Here is an 18,048-nt window from a genome sequence, read left to right on the forward strand (position 1 = left end):
GGCCCTGCACTACGCTGGCCCGGCCCTGTACTACGCTGTCCCGGCCCGGCCCTCAGTACACTGGCCCGGCCCTGTACTACGCTGTCCCGGCCCGGCCCTCAGTACACGCTGGCCCGGCCCTGTACTACGCTGTCCCGGCCCGGCCCTCAGTACACTGGCCCGGCCCTGTACTACGCGCGGCCCGGCCCTGTACTACGCTGTCCCGGCCCGGCCCTCAGTACACTGGCCCGGCCCTGTACTACGCCGGCCCGGCCCGGCCCTGTACTACGCTGGCCCGGCCCGGCCCTGTACTACGCTGGCCCGGCCCGGCCCTGTACTACGCCGGCCCGGCCCTGTACTACGCCGGCCCGGCCCTGTACTACGCCGGCCCGGCCCTGTACTACGCTGGCCCGGCCCTCAGTACGCTGGCCCGGCCCTCAGTACGCTGGCCCGGCCCTCAGTACGCTGGCCCGGCCCTCAGTACGCTGGCCCGGCCCTGTACTACGCTGGCCCGGCCCTCAGTACACTGGCCCGGCCCGGCCCTGTACTACGCTGGCCTGGCCCTCAGAGCTCTGGGTGCCTCTCACGGTCTCTCTCTGTGTCCCCAATTCTATGGGGAAAGAAGAGGTCAACTTGTGTGTGTCCCATATTCTCTATGGAAGCTCTGCATGAGGGTGTCTATTCCTGGTCCTGAGGCACATGACAGATGAGGTTCATTTTAGGACAAAATCTGTGATCAAATGTGTCCGTTAACAGAACTCAGTAGCTGCCAGCGAAATACTTATTTTATTGAGGTGAGTGGGTACTGTATGTAAAAGCATCAACAGGGCCCTGTATTGTTCATACCAATAGGGCCAAGCTGAATGTGGTGCGAGATAAACCCTGGTGTATGTCATTGCAGAGCTCCAATAGAGGGGGAGAGGCTCACCAAAAACCATTCAAAACCAAAAGTGGCTCATAGTTCCAATCCTAAAGATTCCAGAAGGAAAACCTCATCCCTTACTATAGCTGCGATTAAGTAGAAAAGCGAAGGAAAAAATAGGACCACAAACATCAAATGCGAGGAAAGTATTAATGTGCCCTCGCTATGTCAATAATGTGTTTGGCTGCTACCGTTTGGAGTGACTCAATGTTTGAAAAGCAAAGCCTCTTTAAAACCGCCCATCTGTGGCAATATGCAGTATATCTGGATTCAAACCCCCCCCATCCTTTTCACTTTCTTTTCTGTGTGTTACGCTCATATTTCTCATCCTGGTACGTGCATCCCTAATCGTCGCTGGCTACCTCCGAGAGGATGAAGCCACTAAAAACACCATAATAACCAGAAATAACCACATTGTTCATCAACATCATTACAGACAGTACAAATCTTGCCTGTTCAGTGTAAACCTCTTCATAATGCAGGCGAGAATTGCATAGCTAGCTCATTAAGACACTGTAATAATGGGCCACCACCAGTGTTCCGTAGTTAGTCTGAAAGGTAGACAGCAGTGGAGTACCCACACCTCGTCCAACGCTGCTGACAATCACAGAAAACCCAGAGAGCCCATTGGTGAAACCAGCACCCAGAGCCACTAGATTCCCAAATGAACGTTGTGGAAGCAAGGTCTCTAGGAGCTCCAACACACAGGCAGGAGAGAATGGGGCTCAAATTTTTTCCACTTATCCTGGAATGTGGCCTTCTCCAAGCCCAGTTTCTCTACACAGACCGCATATTTGCTGTTTGTTTTGACCACGCTCCCTAAGGGTGAAAAAAAAAAACGAATGGGGGGAGAAAATAAGGAAAGAAAAAGCGATGGAAACACTCACCGTCTGCCAGGACTGCATCAATTTCTTTAAAAACTATTCAGAGTGATGCAATGGGAGTGTTATTGGGTTTCACTGACAGGAAAACCGCAGGTACACACACACACACTCGCAGCTCAGTGTTGTGGGCGAGACACAGTAACAGACATCCAAAGCCTGTCCAAAGAGCCTGTGCTTTTCAGACTGTTTCAGTGCCACTGTCTGAAGTCATCTTCAGAAACAGAATAGAACCGTAATGCAAGAACTACACACAGAAACACACAAGGCCTTTAACTTACTGTACTCAGGAACCCACATGCAACACAAAACCTATACACATGTTATAGTAATGGGCCGTGGCAACAACACATTTACAATGGAGGCCCTTGGTGGGGCCCACATGCAGGCAGGGCTCAAAGCTCTGTGGCAGTGGGGCCCCTGGGAAGGGCTCAAAGCAGTGTGGCGGCGGTCAGTCAAAGGAGCAGAGAGGAGGAAGTCATTAAAAGGTCAGCAAGTCTTTTTAAGACTTTATGATGTCATCTCAGAGCTGCAGACAGAGGAGAGGAATTTGTCTTGTGCCATTTTCAGTTTTGACCAAGAGCGTGTGTAGGCCAAGCCCTGTCTCAGTCTAGTTCTGCCTGGTGTGACGTCTCCCCGGCTACTGGCAACCCAGTCAGCTAATTTATTACAACACAAAAACTCATCTGCTCTGACTGAGCCTGCCTGGCCTGCTGCCAATCTAATGGTTTTTGTCAAATATCATGTATGGGACCAATCCCTTTGCGTTGATTAAAAATGATTTTATGCATGTCCATTTCCTCCCTCCCGGTGCAGCTTGGGAGAGCTGGGAAAAACGGGACTTCAAAACAGGGACAGCTGCAATCAATTGACTGGTTTCTCTGGCTACTGCCAGTGTTAATTGATAAATGTGGTAAAGCGAACCAAGCCCAACAGTTTCCTGCTTTGCTTTTTTTCTTTCTTCTTAAAGATGAAATTCAAGAGTGGAAACATTAAATGGTGGAGGAGAGACAGTGCAATGTACTTTATGAGCCATGGAGTTTTTCACTGCTCTCATGCATGTATGCAATATCAAAGCACTTCCATACTTATTTGTATGGCTCCTTAAATGTAGCGTTTTAATGTTTGGGTCCCTTCACCAATAAGAAGCTTCAGGGGGAAACTAACATTACTACCCGCCCAAAGGGCTTTCGTGGCAGCAGCTTCAGTTTTCCATCACTTTAGCGCTAGTATGCTTTCCTTGACAAAGGGAATGGAGGAACTTCCTCTGAACACTAGAAAAACAACCTTTTTTAGACCTGTCAAACAGTTTTTGTGGTTTAAAGTAGTTGGCTTTTATTTATTTACATTGACCCAATTGAAAGTTGATTTCAAGACCAGCTGAGTCATTCTACATGGTGTTTGTGATGAACCAAACTGCCATCAGTCAGAGCTAAAGTAGCCATATGGATCAATCAACTCTTTCACTATTAGCATCTAATCGGCCAATGACATCATTAACGTCTTTACAGGATCTTGGCCAAATCAATCCAGGAAATCTGACCTACATACCAGGAAGAGAGGATATTCACAACCAACTGATCAGCTATAAAGAGGAAATGTAGTTTTAGCGGCTAGAAACGCTAGCTGATTTATTCATTACCTGGCATTTGATTCATGGCCATACATTATAATAAACAAAACATTTCAACAGTTGAGACGATTGACAGTTGAGGTACACATTTCTATGCTCTAACATACATATAGTAATATTTAGACCATGCGTATCAGTCAGCTCCACTGTATATTTCTTAGGTCCCTCATGGTCGCTGTTGTGATCTACATTGAATAACATTGCTTTCAAGAAAACCTCAAAATGACAAATTCTATAGACCTCAAATTCAGTACATTTGTTTGCCAGAATCAATTTCATTCACAATATTTTCAGATTTAGACCATAGCTAGAGACTGACAGACAGACTGTCTTCGTCACACTATTCCCTATATAGTGCACTAGTCCTGCCCAAATGTAGTGCACTACATTGCCATCTGGGACAAAGGCAATGATACAGCGACGTGAGAGAGGGAGGGAGCCACAGGTGTACAGTGTAGTACAATACGGCCTTGCCTCGTTTTGACAGGGAATGATATATAATCCACCGCTTTCTGAAGAATCTCGTCTGGGGCTGAGCTGAGTAGCAAAGGAAAAGGAAACCCACTTCCACGTCCCTGGTTGCATATATTTCAGAGGTTTTGAGTTCACCCTTCTTGACCCGCCGGCCACCGACGCAAAAGAGAAGAGCGAGACCCAAACAAAACACACACGCTTCAAACGCTTCAGGGAACACCAGTTTTAATTAAAATGAAATACTTGTAGCAGGCCGACAAAGTCGTCGAGAAAAGGAGTCAGAAGATTTTCCAATTAAAAAACAAGGGATCATACATCGCCATACATAGTGTTTGTGATCGAAACGAGTCCTGCAGAACCTCAACTGGACTTTGGTTGCATACACAAAGAGACTGATATATTTACACATATCTAGGACAGGGGCTGACAGGGCTCTTCTGGGGGCTCACAACATCTTTGTTCTATTGTTTCTATTGGCAAGCTCAATCTCTGAACATACAGTATATTTTGTCACGGGGGCTGTCTGAAGTGTCCAAGCATTAGTGGTTTGACTGTTATGCGCTGCTATGAGATCAGCTGCACAGAACAGCAACGTAGACGGAAATGGGCTTTCCTGCCCAGTCCAGATTTGAGGTGCCGTTTGAAACCAAACACATTTTTACTGTCTCAGTTTCACTGAGGAGAGAAAGAGATTATGGCTGTGTGGTTGGTGTTCTCTTAGCTTGGAAAAAGTACTAAACATGAGGATAATATACATGACGTCAGACACTTGATTTGATTCTTCCGTCAGGGATAGCTGTCAGAGGACATGGGAGGAGACTGGGAAGGGTCTTAAATACAGTACACATATTGCTCAGATATGTGGGCTCTGGTCAAAAGTAGTGCACTATACAGGGAATAGGGTGCCATTTGAAATGTAACCAAGGTATCTATATTCCCTATATAGTGCACCACTTTGGTGAAACTGCTCTGGTCAAAAGTAGTGCACTATATAGGGAATAGCATGTCATTTGAGATAAAAGGTATCCCTATATACTGTAGTGCACTGCTTTTGTCAAACTGCTCTGGTCAAAAGTAGTGCACTAGATAGGGAATAGGGTGTGATTTGAGATGTGACCGAGGTGGTTTAGGTGAAGAGGCGGATGGTGGCGTCAGCCCCCGAGGAGAAGACCCACGGCTGGGTGGGGTGGAAGGTCACGTCTAGGACCCCCAGATCGTGGGTGATCTGGTGACCCTTTAGTACCTTGACTGGAACAATGAGAGGATTCTGGAGCAGGTCACTGGAAAGAAAGAAGGAAAGAGAGAACGAGAGATTGATTGATAGAGTTATGACAGTGCAGAAGACTGAACACAGACAATATTCTACAGTATTATTTTTCTTCATTTAAAACCTCTTGATGGTTATACAGCCGAAATAAAATGTACAACACAGGAAATATGGTTTGTAGGACACGCATCAACATTTCGACGAGTTGGAGAAGGAACGCAGGGGGAAAAACAACATGACATCTTCAGTGAGAGAGAGAGAGAGAGAGAGAGAGAGAGAGAGAGAGAGAAAGGAGAGATGGTGAAAAACAGACAGTGAAGAAGAGAGGTGTATATATTGTATTGTTACAGTAGGTGTGATTGGGTGAGGTGACTTACTTGTAGACCATGCCGTGGCAGACGATCACGCTGCCGTCATCAGCACCAGAGGCGAATAGGGGGTAGTTTCTGTGATAAGCCACGCCCCTCAAGGCCTTCTTGTGGTGCCTGGGTCGCCAAAACAGACACAGGACTTCAGAACCAATAAAACTCAGGCCTTATGAATTACTATCATGTCACGTGGTCAACATCTAGTATTCAATGGCAATCAATAACTACAAATGAATACATGAGAATGTATAGGAGGTGCCTCACCGCAGCATCTTGTACGGTTTGGTGGAGAGGTCCAGATCAAACCAGGCCAGTCTGCAGTCATAGCTGCCACAGATCAGGTTATCACCTGGCCAGGAGTAGTGTTAGTACAGAAAACATGTATTTCACTCATATATCACCACCTTCCTCCTCTTGAGAATGATCATCAAATCCCAGCTTATTGGAGGTGCATTTAGCCATCTCCACAGACGTTACAGTACGACATTCTCTCCTCTCTGAAGGGGACCTGTGACAGAGCACTAACCTCCAGGGTGAATGGCCATGCTGGAGATCCACTTGCAGTTTGTCATCAGCTTCTTGGTCAGTTCTTGCTTGATGAGGTTGTAGACGCGCACGTAGCGCTGCGTGGCCACGAAGAAGTAGGGCCGCAGCGGGTGGAAGGAGACGCACTGCACCAGGCCCTTGTTCTTGCGGAAGGGGTTCTGAGTCCGCCGCTTGCTCACCTGGTGGATCAGCACCTGCAGGTTGCTGTTGTTGTCAGGCATGACGCTGGACAGGTAGTCACCCTTACCGTGCCAAACTACCTGCTTTACTGCCTGGAGGACGGAGGGAGGGAGGGTGCGAGGGTGGAAGGGAGGGACAAAGGGGAGGGAGGGTAAGGGAGACAGAGGAGAGAAAGGAAGAGCGGAGGATTTAAGTATGATTCAATATGAATTATATTATCACAATTCAAAACGACATTTATATTACTGTTATTACTATACAGTACTATTATCATTACTACAGTCATACATTATAGTTTTAATACATATTTGTTATAAAACACCTAGGACTATAGCTAAGGCAAAGTACAGAAACGTGAAAATATGGGTGGTAGCTAGTATTACTGTTGCAGTCTTTCCAAATGCCTTGTGCATCTGTGTCAGCTTTCTCAAAGCTTTTCTTTCCACTCTATTTTAAATTGGAAAAACTAGAAAGCTCTTCTCTTATATGTTTCTTTCCATTTACTTGAGGAAAAAGGCTAACCACAATCTACTCTGGTGTTTCCTTAAAAGCCTCCAAACTACAGCTGTTGGACTAAAAAGGTTTTCTGGGGTAAAGACAAAAAAATATGTCTGAATGTCATCATAGGGTTCTTAGTATCTCCATCTGAGTGTTTGTCTTCGTCATTATATCCCTACCATTCTGAGTTACCTGTGACCTTAACTTCTATGGGCTAGGTGGGACGCTAGCGTCAACAGCCAGTGAAATAGCATGGCACGAAATACAAAACAGCCAAAATCTAAATTTAATTTCCTCAAACAATCAACTATTTTACACCATCTTAAAGATAAACTTATCGTTAATCTAACCACATTGTCCGATTTCAAAAAGGCTTTAAAGGCGAAAGCAAAAAATTAGATTACGTTAGGACATAAACTTCACAACAAAAACCACACAGCCATTTTCCAAGCAAGGACATTCATCACAAAAACTAAAAATACAGCTAAAATATTCACTAACCTTTGATGATCTTCATCAGATGGCACTCATAGGACTTCATGTTACACAATACATGCATGTTTTGCTCGATAAAGTTCATATTTATATCCAAAAACCCCATTTTACATTGGCGCGTGACGTTCAGAAAATGTATTCCCACCAAAACATCCTGTGAATGAGCACATCAATTTACAAAAATACTCATCATAAACGCTGATAAAATTTACAACAGTTATTGAAAGAATTATAGATGTACTTCTCCTTAATGCAACCGCTGTGTCAGATTTTAAAAAAGCTTTACGGAGAAAGCACATTTTTCAATATTCTGAGTACATAGCTCAACCATCAAAGCAAGCTATACAGATACCCGCCAAGTTCTGGGGTCAACTAAACTCAGAATTAGTATTATAAATATTCTCTTACCTTTGCTGATCTTTGTCAGAATGCACTCCCAGGACTCCTACTTCCACAAGAAATGTTTTTTTGTTCGAAATACTCCATATTTATGTCCAAATACTTCCGTTTTGTTTGTGCGTTCAGATCACTATCCAAAGGCATAACGCGCGAGCGTAAATCCAGACACAAAGTCAAATAGTTCCATTACCGTTCGTAGAACCATGTCAAACGTTGTTTACAATCAATCCTTAGGGTCTTTTTAACATAAAACGTTGATAATATTCCAACCGGACAATAGCGTATTCATTACAGAGGAAAAAGAAGGAGCGTCGCGCCAAACGTGTCCGCGCAGTAAACAACTCACTGGTCCCAGGCAGTCCACTCATTGACTGAGATCCTATTTTCTGCCCAGTAACAGGAGAAGGATGAAACACGTTTCTAAAGGCTGTTGACAGCCAATGGAAGCCTTAGGAAGTGCAACGTGACCCCACAGACACTGTAGTTTCGATAGGGATTGAAAAGAAGAACTACAATTCTCAGATTTCCCACTTCCTGGTTGGATTTTTCTCAGATTTTTGCCTGGAATATGAGTTCTGTTATACTCACAGACATCATTCAAACAGTTTTAGAAACTTCAGAGTGTTTTCTATCCAAATCTACTAATAATACGCAAATATTTGACAATGGGCCGGAGTATTAGGCAGTTTACTCTGGGCACACTTTTCATCCAAAAATGAAAATACTGCCCCCTATACCTTAAAAAGTTAAAGGGGCAATCTGGGATTCAAACAAGAACAAAGCATCCACCCTCCACTTTTCTGGCAACCAGCTGAGGGATAGGGCTGGAGAAATGTAACCAGCTGAGGGATAGGGCTGGAGAAATGTAACCACCTTCAAATTCATGGAGCTATAGATGCTGGACTGACCACTGATGCAGGAGTTGGGATGACCCTTACCTAAGAGGAGTGAGGGTTACTCAGAGGGAGAGGTAGTGTGTCTTACCTTGGGGAGGGTGAGGGTTACTCAGAGGGAGAGGTAGTGGGTCTTACCTTGGGGTGGGTGAGGGTTACTCAGAGGGAGAGGTAGTGGGTCTTACCTTGGGGAGGGTGAGGGTTACTCAGAGGGAGAGGTAGTGTGTCTTACCTTGGGGTGGGTGAGGGTTACTCAGAGGGAGAGGTAGTGGGTCTTACCTTGGGGTGGGTGAGGGTTACTCAGAGGGAGAGGTAGTGGGTCTTACCTTGGGGTGGGTGAGGGTTACTCAGAGGGAGAGGTAGTGTGTCTTACCTTGGGGTGGGTGAGGGTTACTCAGAGGGAGAGGTAGTGGGTCTTACCTTGGGGTGGGTGAGGGTGAGGCGGTGTCCCTTGTTGTGCTCCGGGCCTTCAGACAGAGCCCAGGTAACGGCCTGCTCCTTGTCCTCCTCTGGGGGCTCGTAGGAGGTGATCAGCTGGTCTGTGGAGCTCACCACCAGCCTGTCTCCCAGAGATGGGTTCAACAGCAGCACTGTACTCTCACTGAGGAAGACAGACAGGGGGAGAGAGCGAAAGACAGAGAGAGAGAGAGAGACAGCAACACAATTAGACCCAACCTAATCATGAGAAAACAAAAAGATCATTACTTGACACATTGGAAAGAATTAACAAAAAAACAGAGCAAACTAGAATGCTATTTGGCCCTAAACAGAGAGTACACAGTGGTAGAATACCTGACCACTGTGACTGACCCAAACATAAGGAAGCTTTGACTATGTACAGACTCAGTGAGCATAGCCTTGCTATTGAGAAATGCCGCCGTAGGCAGACCTGGCTCTCAAGAGAAGACAGGCTATGTGCACACTGCCCACAAAATGAGGTGGAAACTGAGCTGCACTTCCTAACCTCCTGCCCAATGTATGACCATATTAGAGACACATATTTCCCTCAGATTACACAGATCCACAAAGAATTCGAAAACAAACCAAATTTTGATAAACTCCCATATCTGTTGGGTGAAATACCACAGTGTGCCATCACAGCAGCCCGACTTGTGACCTGTTGCCACAAGAAAAGGGCCACCAGTGAAGAACAAACACCATTGTAAATACAACCCATATTTATGCTTATTTATTTTCCCCTTTATGTAGTTTAACCATTTGCACATTGTTACAACACTGTATATAGACATAATGACATTTGTAATGTCTTTATTCTTTTGGAACTTCTGTGAGTGTAATGTTTACAGTACATTTTTATTGTTTATTATCTATTTCACTTGCTTTGGCAATGTTAACATATGTTTCCCATGCCAATAAAGCCCTTGAGAGAGAGTGAGACAGACACACAGCAAGAGAGAGCGACACAGCGAGAGAGAGAGCGACACAGCGAGAGAGAGAGAGCGACACAGCGAGAGAGAGAGAGAGCGAGAGAGAGAGAGACACAGCGAGAGAGAGAGCGACACAGCGAGAGAGAGAGAGCGACACAGCGAGAGAGAGAGAGAGCGACACAGCGAGAGAGAGAGAGAGCGACACAGCGAGAGAGAGAGAGAGAGCGACACAGCGAGAGAGAGAGAGAGCGACACAGCGAGAGAGAGAGAGCGACAGAGAGAGAGAGCGACACAGCGAGAGAGAGAGAGCGACACAGCGAGAGAGAGAGAGCGACACAGCGAGAGAGAGAGAGAGCGACACAGCGAGAGAGAGAGAGAGCGACACAGCGAGAGAGAGAGAGAGCGACACAGCGAGAGAGAGAGAGAGCGAGAGAGAGAGAGCAGAGAGAGAGAGAGAGAGAGAGCGACACAGCGAGAGAGAGAGAGAGCGACACAGCGAGAGAGAGAGAGAGCGAGACACAGCGAGAGAGAGAGAGAGAGAGAGAGAGCGACACAGCGAGAGAGAGAGCGAGCGAGAGAGAGAGAGCGACAGCAGAGAGAGAGAGCGACACAGCGAGAGAGAGAGAGAGCGACAGAGAGAGAGAGAGAGAGCGACACAGCGAGAGAGAGAGAGAGCGACACAGCGAGAGAGAGAGAGAGCGACACAGAGAGAGAGAGAGAGAGCGACACAGCGAGAGAGAGAGAGAGAGCGACACAGCGAGAGAGAGAGAGAGAGCGACACAGCGAGAGAGAGAGAGAGAGCGACACAGCGAGAGAGAGAGAGAGCGACACAGCGAGAGAGAGAGAGCGACACAGAGAGAGAGAGAGAGCGACACAGCGAGAGAGAGAGAGAGAGAGCGACAGCGAGAGAGAGAGAGAGCGACACAGCGAGAGAGAGAGAGAGAGAGCGACACACAGCGAGAGAGAGAGAGAGGCGACACAGCGAGAGAGAGAGAGAGAGCGACACAGCGAGAGAGAGAGAGAGAGCGACACAGCGAGAGAGAGAGAGAGCGACAAGCGAGAGAGAGAGAGAGCGACACAGCGAGAGAGAGAAAGCGACACAGCGAGAGAGAGAGAGAGAGCGACACAGCGAGAGAGAGAGAGAGAGAGCGACACAGCGAGAGAGAGAGCGACACAGCGAGAGAGAGAGAGAGAGAGCGACACAGCGAGAGAGAGAGAGAGACGACAGCGAGAGAGAGAGAGAGAGCGACAGCGAGAGAGAGAGAGAGCGACACAGCGAGAGAGAGAGAGAGCGACACAGCGAGAGAGAGAGAGAGAGCGCGACACAGCGAGAGAGAGAGAGAGAGCGACACAGCGAGAGAGAGAGAGAGAGCGACACAGCGAGAGAGAGAGAGAGAGCGACAGCGAGGAGAGAGAGAGAGCGACACAGCGAGAGAGAGAGAGAGCGACACAGCGAGAGAGAGAGAGAGAGAGCGACACAGCGAGAGAGAGAGAGAGAGCGACACAGCAGAGAGAGAGAGAGAGCGACACAGCGAGAGAGAGAGAGAGAGAGCGACACAGCGAGAGAGAGAGAGAGAGCGACACAGCGAGAGAGAGAGAGGCGACACAGCGAGAGAGAGAGAGCGACACAGAGAGAGAGAGAGAGCGACAGCAGAGAGAGAGAGAGAGAGAGCGACACAGCGAGAGAGAGAGAGAGAGAGCGACACAGGAGAGAGAGAGAGAGCGACACAGCGAGAGAGAGAGAGCGACACAGCGAGAGAGAGAGAGAGACAAGCGAGAGAGAGAGAGCGAGAGAGAGAGAGAGAGCGACACAGCGAGAGAGAGAGAGAGAGCGACACAGCGAGAGAGAGAGAGAGAGCGACACAGCGAGAGAGAGAGAGAGAGCGACACAGCGAGAGAGAGAGAGAGAGAGCGACACAGCGAGAGAGAGAGAGAGAGAGCGACACAGCGAGAGAGAGAGAGAGAGCGCGACACAGCGAGAGAGAGAGAGAGAGAGAGCGACACAGCGAGAGAGAGAGAGAGAGCGCGACACAGCGAGAGAGAGAGAGAGAGCGACACAGCGAGAGAGAGAGAGAGCGCGACACAGCGAGAGAGAGAGAGAGAGAGCGACACAGCGAGAGAGAGAGAGAGAGCGACACAGCGAGAGAGAGAGAGAGAAGCGACACAAGCGAGAGAGAGAGAGAGCGACACAGCGAGAGAGAGAGAGAGAGCGACACAGCGAGAGAGAGAGAGAGAGCGACACAGCGAGAGAGAGAGAGAGAGCGACACAGCGAGAGAGAGAGAGAGAGAGCGCGAACAGCGAGAGAGAGAGAGAGAGCGACACAGCGAGAGAGAGAGAGAGAGCGACACAGCGAGAGAGAGAGAGAGAGGGCGACACAGCGAGAGAGAGAGAGAGAGCGACACAGCGAGAGAGAGAGAGAGAGAGCGACACAGCGAGAGAGAGAGAGAGAGCGACACAGCGAGAGAGAGAGAGAGAGCGACACAGCGAGAGAGAGAGAGAGAGCGCACAGCGAGAGAGAGAGAGAGCGCGACACAGCGAGAGAGAGAGAGAGAGCGACACAGCGAGAGAGAGAGAGAGCGCGACACAGCGAGAGAGAGAGAGAGAGAGCGACACAGCGAGAGAGAGAGAGAGAGAGCGACACAGCGAGAGAGAGAGAGAAGCGACACAGCGAGAGAGAGAGAGAGAGAGCGACACAGCGAGAGAGAGAGAGAGAGCGACACAGCGAGAGAGAGAGAGAGAGAGGCCGACACAGCGAGAGAGAGAGAGAGAGGCGACAGCGAGAGAGAGAGAGAGAGCGACACAGCGAGAGAGAGAGAGAGACACAGCGAGAGAGAGAGAGAGACGACACAGCGAGAGAGAGAGAGAGAGAGCGACACAGCGAGAGAGAGAGAGAGCGACACAGCGAGAGAGAGAGAGAGCGACACAGCGAGAGAGAGAGAAGAGAGAGAGAGAGCGACACAGCGAGAGAGAGAGAGAGCGCGACACAGCGAGAGAGAGAGAGAGCGACACAGCGAGAGAGAGAGAGAGCGACACAGCGAGAGAGAGAGAGCGACACAGCGAGAGAGAGAGAGCGACACAGCGAGAGAGAGAGAGCGACACAGCGAGAGAGAGAGCGACACAGCGAGAGAGAGAGCGACACAGCGAGAGAGAGAGAGAGCGACACAGCGAGAGAGAGAGAGAGAGCGCGAGCACAGCGAGAGAGCGAAGAGAGAGAGAGAGCGACACAGCGAGAGAGAGAGAGAGCGACACAGCGAGAGAGAGAGAGAGAGCGACACAAGCGAGAGAGAGAGAGCGACACAGCGAGAGAGAGAGAGAGCGACACAGCGAGAGAGAGAGAGCGACACAGCGAGAGAGAGAGAGAGCGACACAGCGAGAGAGAGAGCGCGACACAGCGAGAGAGAGAGAGAGCGCGACACAGCGAGAGAGAGAGAGAGCGACACAGCGAGAGAGAGAGAGAGAGCGACACAGCGAGAGAGAGAGAGAGAGCGACACAAGCGAGAGAGAGAGAGAGAGCGACACAGAGAGAGAGAGAGAGCGACACAGCGAGAGAGAGAGAGAGCGACACAGCGAGAGAGAGAGAGAGCGACACAGCGAGAGAGAGAGAGCACACGAGAGAGAGAGAGAGCGACACAGCGAGAGAGAGAGAGAGCGACACGAGAGAGAGAGAGAGAGAGCGACACAGCGAGAGAGAGAGAGAGCGACCTGTGAGAGAGAGAGAGAGAGAGCGACACAGCGAGAGAGAGAGAGAGAGCGACACAGCGAGAGAGAGAGAGAGAGCGACACAGCGAGAGAGAGAGAGAGCGACACAGCGAGAGAGAGAGAGAGCGACACAGCGAGAGAGAGAGAGAGCGACACAGCGAGAGAGAGAGAGCGACACAGCGAGAGAGAGAGAGCGACACAGCAGAGAGAGAGAGCGACACAGCGAGAGAGAGAGAGGCACAGCGAGAGAGAGAGAGAGACGACACAGCGAGAGAGAGAGAGAGCGACACAGCGAGAGAGAGAGAGAGCGACACAGCGAGAGAGAGAGAGAGACACAGCGAGAGAGAGAGAGCGAGCAGAGAGAGAGAGAGAGAGAGAGAGCGACACAGCGAGAGAGAGCGAGAGAGAGAGAGAGCGACACAAGCGAGAGAGAGAGGACGACACAGCGAGAGAGAGAGAGAGCGACAGCGAGAGAGAGAGAGAGAGAGGCGACACGAGAGAGCGAGAGAGAGCGACACAGCGAGAGAGAGAGAGAGAGGCGACAGCGCGAGAGAGAGAGAGCGACACAGCGAGAGAGAGAGAGAGGCGACACAGCGAGAGAGAGAGAGCGACACAAGCGAGAGAGAGAGAGAGACGACACAGCAGAGAGAGAGAGAGCGACACAGCGAGAGAGAGAGAGAGCGACACAGCGAGAGAGAGAGAGCGCGACACAGCGAGAGAGAGAGAGCGACACAGCGAGAGAGAGAGAGAGCGACACAGCGAGAGAGAGACGACAGCGAGAGAGAGAGAGAGAGAGAGCGACACAGCGAGAGAGAGAGAGAGCGACACAGCGAGAGAGAGAGAGAGCGACACAGCGAGAGAGAGAGAGGAGCGACACAACGAGAGAGAGAGAGAGAGAGAGCGACACAGCGAGAGAGAGAGAGAGACACAGCGAGAGAGAGAGCAGAGAGAGAGAGAGAGCGACACAAGCGAGAGAGAGAGAGCGACACAGCGAGAGAGAGAGAGAGAGCGACACAGCGAGAGAGAGAGCGACACAGCGAGAGAGAGAGAGAGCGAGCCGAGAGAGAGAGAGAGCGACACAGCGAGAGAGAGAAGCGACACAGCGAGAGAGGGAGAGAGAGAGAGAGAGAGACAGCGAGAGAGAGAGAGAGAGAGCGAGAGAGAGAGAGAGAGCGAGCAGAGAGAGAGAGAGAGAGCGACACAGCGAGAGAGAGAGAGAGGCGACACAGCGAGAGAGAGAGAGCGACACAGCGCGAGAGAGAGAGAGCAGACAGCGAGAGAGAGAGAGAGAGAGCGACACAGCGAGAGACAGCGAGAGAGAGAGAGAGAGAGAGAGCGACACAGCGAGAGAGAGAGAGAGCGACACAGCGAGAGAGAGAGAGAGGAGCGCACAGCGAGAGAGAGAGAGAGGAGCGACACAGCGAGAGAGAGAGAGAGACGCGACACAGCGAGAGAGAGAGAGAGGCGCGACACAGCGAGAGAGAGAGAGAGAGAGCGACACAGGCGAGAGAGAGAGAAGGCGACACAGCGAGAGAGAGAGAGAGAGACAGCGAGCAGGAGAGAGAGAGAGAGCGACACAGCGAGAGAGAGAGAGAGAGCGACACAGCAGAGAGAGAGAGAGAAGCGACACAGCGAGAGAGAGAGAGAGAGCGACACAGCGAGAGAGAGAGAGAGGGCGATGGCAGGGAGGAGAGAGAGCGACACAGCGAGAGAGAGAGAGAGAGCGACACGAGAGAGAGAGAGAGAGAACGCGCGACACAGCGAGAGAGAGAGAGAGAGCGCGACACAGCGAGAGAGAGAGAGAGAGCGACACAGCGAGAGAGAGAGAGAGAGAGCGACAGAAGAGAGAGAGAGAGAGCGACACAGCGAGAGAGAGAGAGAGCGCGACACAGCGAGAGAGAGAGAGAGCGACACAGCGAGAGAGAGAGAGACGAGAGAGAGAGAGCGACCGGAGAGAGAGAGAGCGACACAGCGAGAGAGAGAGAGAGACACAGCGAGAGAGAGAGAGGCGACACAGCGAGAGAGAGAGAGACGACACAGCGAGAGAGAGAGAGAGAGAGACACACGAGAGAGAGAGCGAACACAGCGAGAGAGAGAGAGAGCGACACAGCGAGAGAGAGAGAGCGACACAGCGAGAGAGAGAGAGAGACAGCGAAGAGAGAGAGAGAGCGACACAGAGAGAGAGAGAGAGCGACGACAGCGAGAGAGAGAGAGCGACACAGCGAGAGAGAGAGAGCGACACAGCGAGAGAGAGAGAGCGAGCAGAGAGAGAGAGCGACACAGCGAGAGAGAGAGCGACACAGCGAGAGAGAGAGAAGAGCGCGACACAGCGAGAGAGAGAGAGAGAGAGAGAGCACAGAGAGAGAGAGAGAGCGACACAGCGAGAGAGAGAGACGACAGCGAGAGAGAGAGAGAGAGCGACACAGCGAGAGAGAGAGAGAGAGCGACACAGCGAGAGAGAGAGAGAGCGACACAGCGAGAGAGAGAGAGAGCGACACAGCGAGAGAGAGAGAGAGAGAGCGACACAGCGAGAGAGAGAGAGAGAGCGACCAGAGAGAGAGAGAGAGAGAGCGACACGAGCGAGAGAGAGAGAGAGCGACCAGCGAGAGAGAGAGAGAGAGCGACACAGCGAGAGAGAGAGAGAGAGAGCGACACAGCGAGAGAGAGAGAGGGCGACACAGCGAGAGAGAGAGAGAGAGCGACACAGCGAGAGAGAGAGAGCGACACAGCGAGAGAGAGAGAGCGACAGCAGAGAGAGAGAGAGAGCGACACAGCGAGAGAGAGAGAGAGCGACACAGCGAGAGAGAGAGAGAGGCGAGAGAGAGAGAGCAGAGAGAGAGAGACACAGCGAGAGAGAGAGACGAGCAGAGAGAGAGAGAGAGCGACACAGAGAGAGAGAGAGACAGCGACGCAGAGAGAGAGAGAGCGACACAGCGAGAGAGGAGACAGCAGAGAGAGAGAGAGAGCGACACAGCGAGAGAGAGAGAGCAGAGAGAGCGACACAGCGAGAGAGAGAGAGAGACGGAAGAGCGACACAGCGAGAGAGAGAGAGAGCGACGAGAGAGAGAGAGACAGCGAGAGGAGAGAGAGCGAGACGAAGCGAGAGAGAGAGAGAGCGACACAGCGAGAGAGAGAGAGAGCGACACAGCGAGAGAGAGAGAGAGACACAGCGAGAGAGAGAGACAGCAGAGAGAGAGAGAGCGACACAGCGAGGGAGAGAAGAGAGAGCGACACGAAGAGAGAGAGAGAGACGACACGGCGAGAGAGAGAGAGAGAAGCACACAGCGAGAGAGAGAGCCAGAGAGAGAGGCGACACAGCGAGGAGAGAGAGACAGCGAGAGAGAGAGGCACAGCGAGAGAGAGAGAGACACAGCGGAGAGAGAGAGAGCACACAGCGAGAGAGAGAGAGAGAGAGAGAGCGACACAGCGAGAGAGAGAGAGAGAGCGACACAGCGAGAGAGAGAGAGCACACAGCGAGAGAGAGAGAGACCGACACAGCGAGAGAGAGAGAGCGACAGCAGAGAGAGAGAGAGCGACAGCGAGAGAGACGAGAGAGAGCGACAGCGAGAGAGAGAGAGAGGCGACCAGCGAGAGAGAGAGAGCGACACAGCGAGAGAGAGAGAGAAGCGACACGCGAGGGGGGGAGGCGACAGCGAGAGAGAGAGAGCGACACAAGCGAGAGAGAGAGAGAGAGCGACAAGCGAGAGAGAGAGAGAGAGCGACAAGCGAGAGAGAGAGAGAGCGAGAGAGAGAGAGAGAGAGCGACACGAGAGAGAGAGAGAGAGAGCGACACAGCGAGAGAGAGAGAGAGCGACACAGCGAGAGAGAGAGAGCGACACAGCGAGAGAGAGAGAGAGCGACACAGCGAGAGAGAGAGAGCGAGAGAGCGACACAACGGAGAGAGAGAGAGCGACACAGCGAGAGAGAGAGAGAGAGAGCGACACAGCGAGAGAGAGAGAGAGAGAGACAGCGAGAGAGAGAGAGCGACACAGCGAGAGAGAGAGAGAGCGACACAGCGAGAGAGAGAGAGAGGGCGACACAGCGAGAGAGAGAGAGAGCGACACAGCGAGAGAGAGAGAGAGAGAGCGACGTGAGACGAGAGAGAGAGAGAGCGACACAGCGAGAGAGAGAGAGAGAGAGACACAGCGAGAGAGAGAGAGAGCGACACAGCGAGAGAGAGAGAGCAAGAGAGAGAGAGCGACACAGCGAGAGAGAGAGAGAGCGACAGCAGAGAGAGAGAGAGCGACACAGCGAGAGAGAGAGAGAGCGACACAGCGAGAGAGAGAGAGACAGCGAGAGAGAGAGAGCGACACAGCGAGAGAGAGAGAGAGAGAGAGAGAGAGAGAGAGCGACACAGCGAGAGAGAGAGAGAGAGCGACACAGCGAGAGAGAGAGAGAGAGCGACACAGCGAGAGAGAGCGACAC

General features: G+C 51.0%; 1 protein-coding gene across 1 annotated transcript in view; it reads right to left on the reverse strand.

Moving 5' to 3' along the window:
- Positions 1–4,097: 4,097 nt before the first annotated feature.
- The window catches only part of bop1 (BOP1 ribosomal biogenesis factor), a 118,815-nt gene continuing 104,864 nt past the window's right edge, over positions 4,098–18,048 (reverse strand). The window contains 5 exon segments of the mRNA XM_014142741.2: positions 4,098–5,169; positions 5,534–5,641; positions 5,789–5,873; positions 6,051–6,342; positions 8,956–9,136. Of these exon segments, the coding sequence (XP_013998216.2) occupies positions 5,016–5,169; positions 5,534–5,641; positions 5,789–5,873; positions 6,051–6,342; positions 8,956–9,136 (820 nt within the window). The 3' untranslated portion in view covers positions 4,098–5,015.

This window comes from Salmo salar, chromosome ssa14 (genome assembly GCF_905237065.1).
Source record: "Salmo salar chromosome ssa14, Ssal_v3.1, whole genome shotgun sequence".
In the NCBI taxonomy this organism is placed as follows: domain Eukaryota; kingdom Metazoa; phylum Chordata; class Actinopteri; order Salmoniformes; family Salmonidae; genus Salmo; species Salmo salar.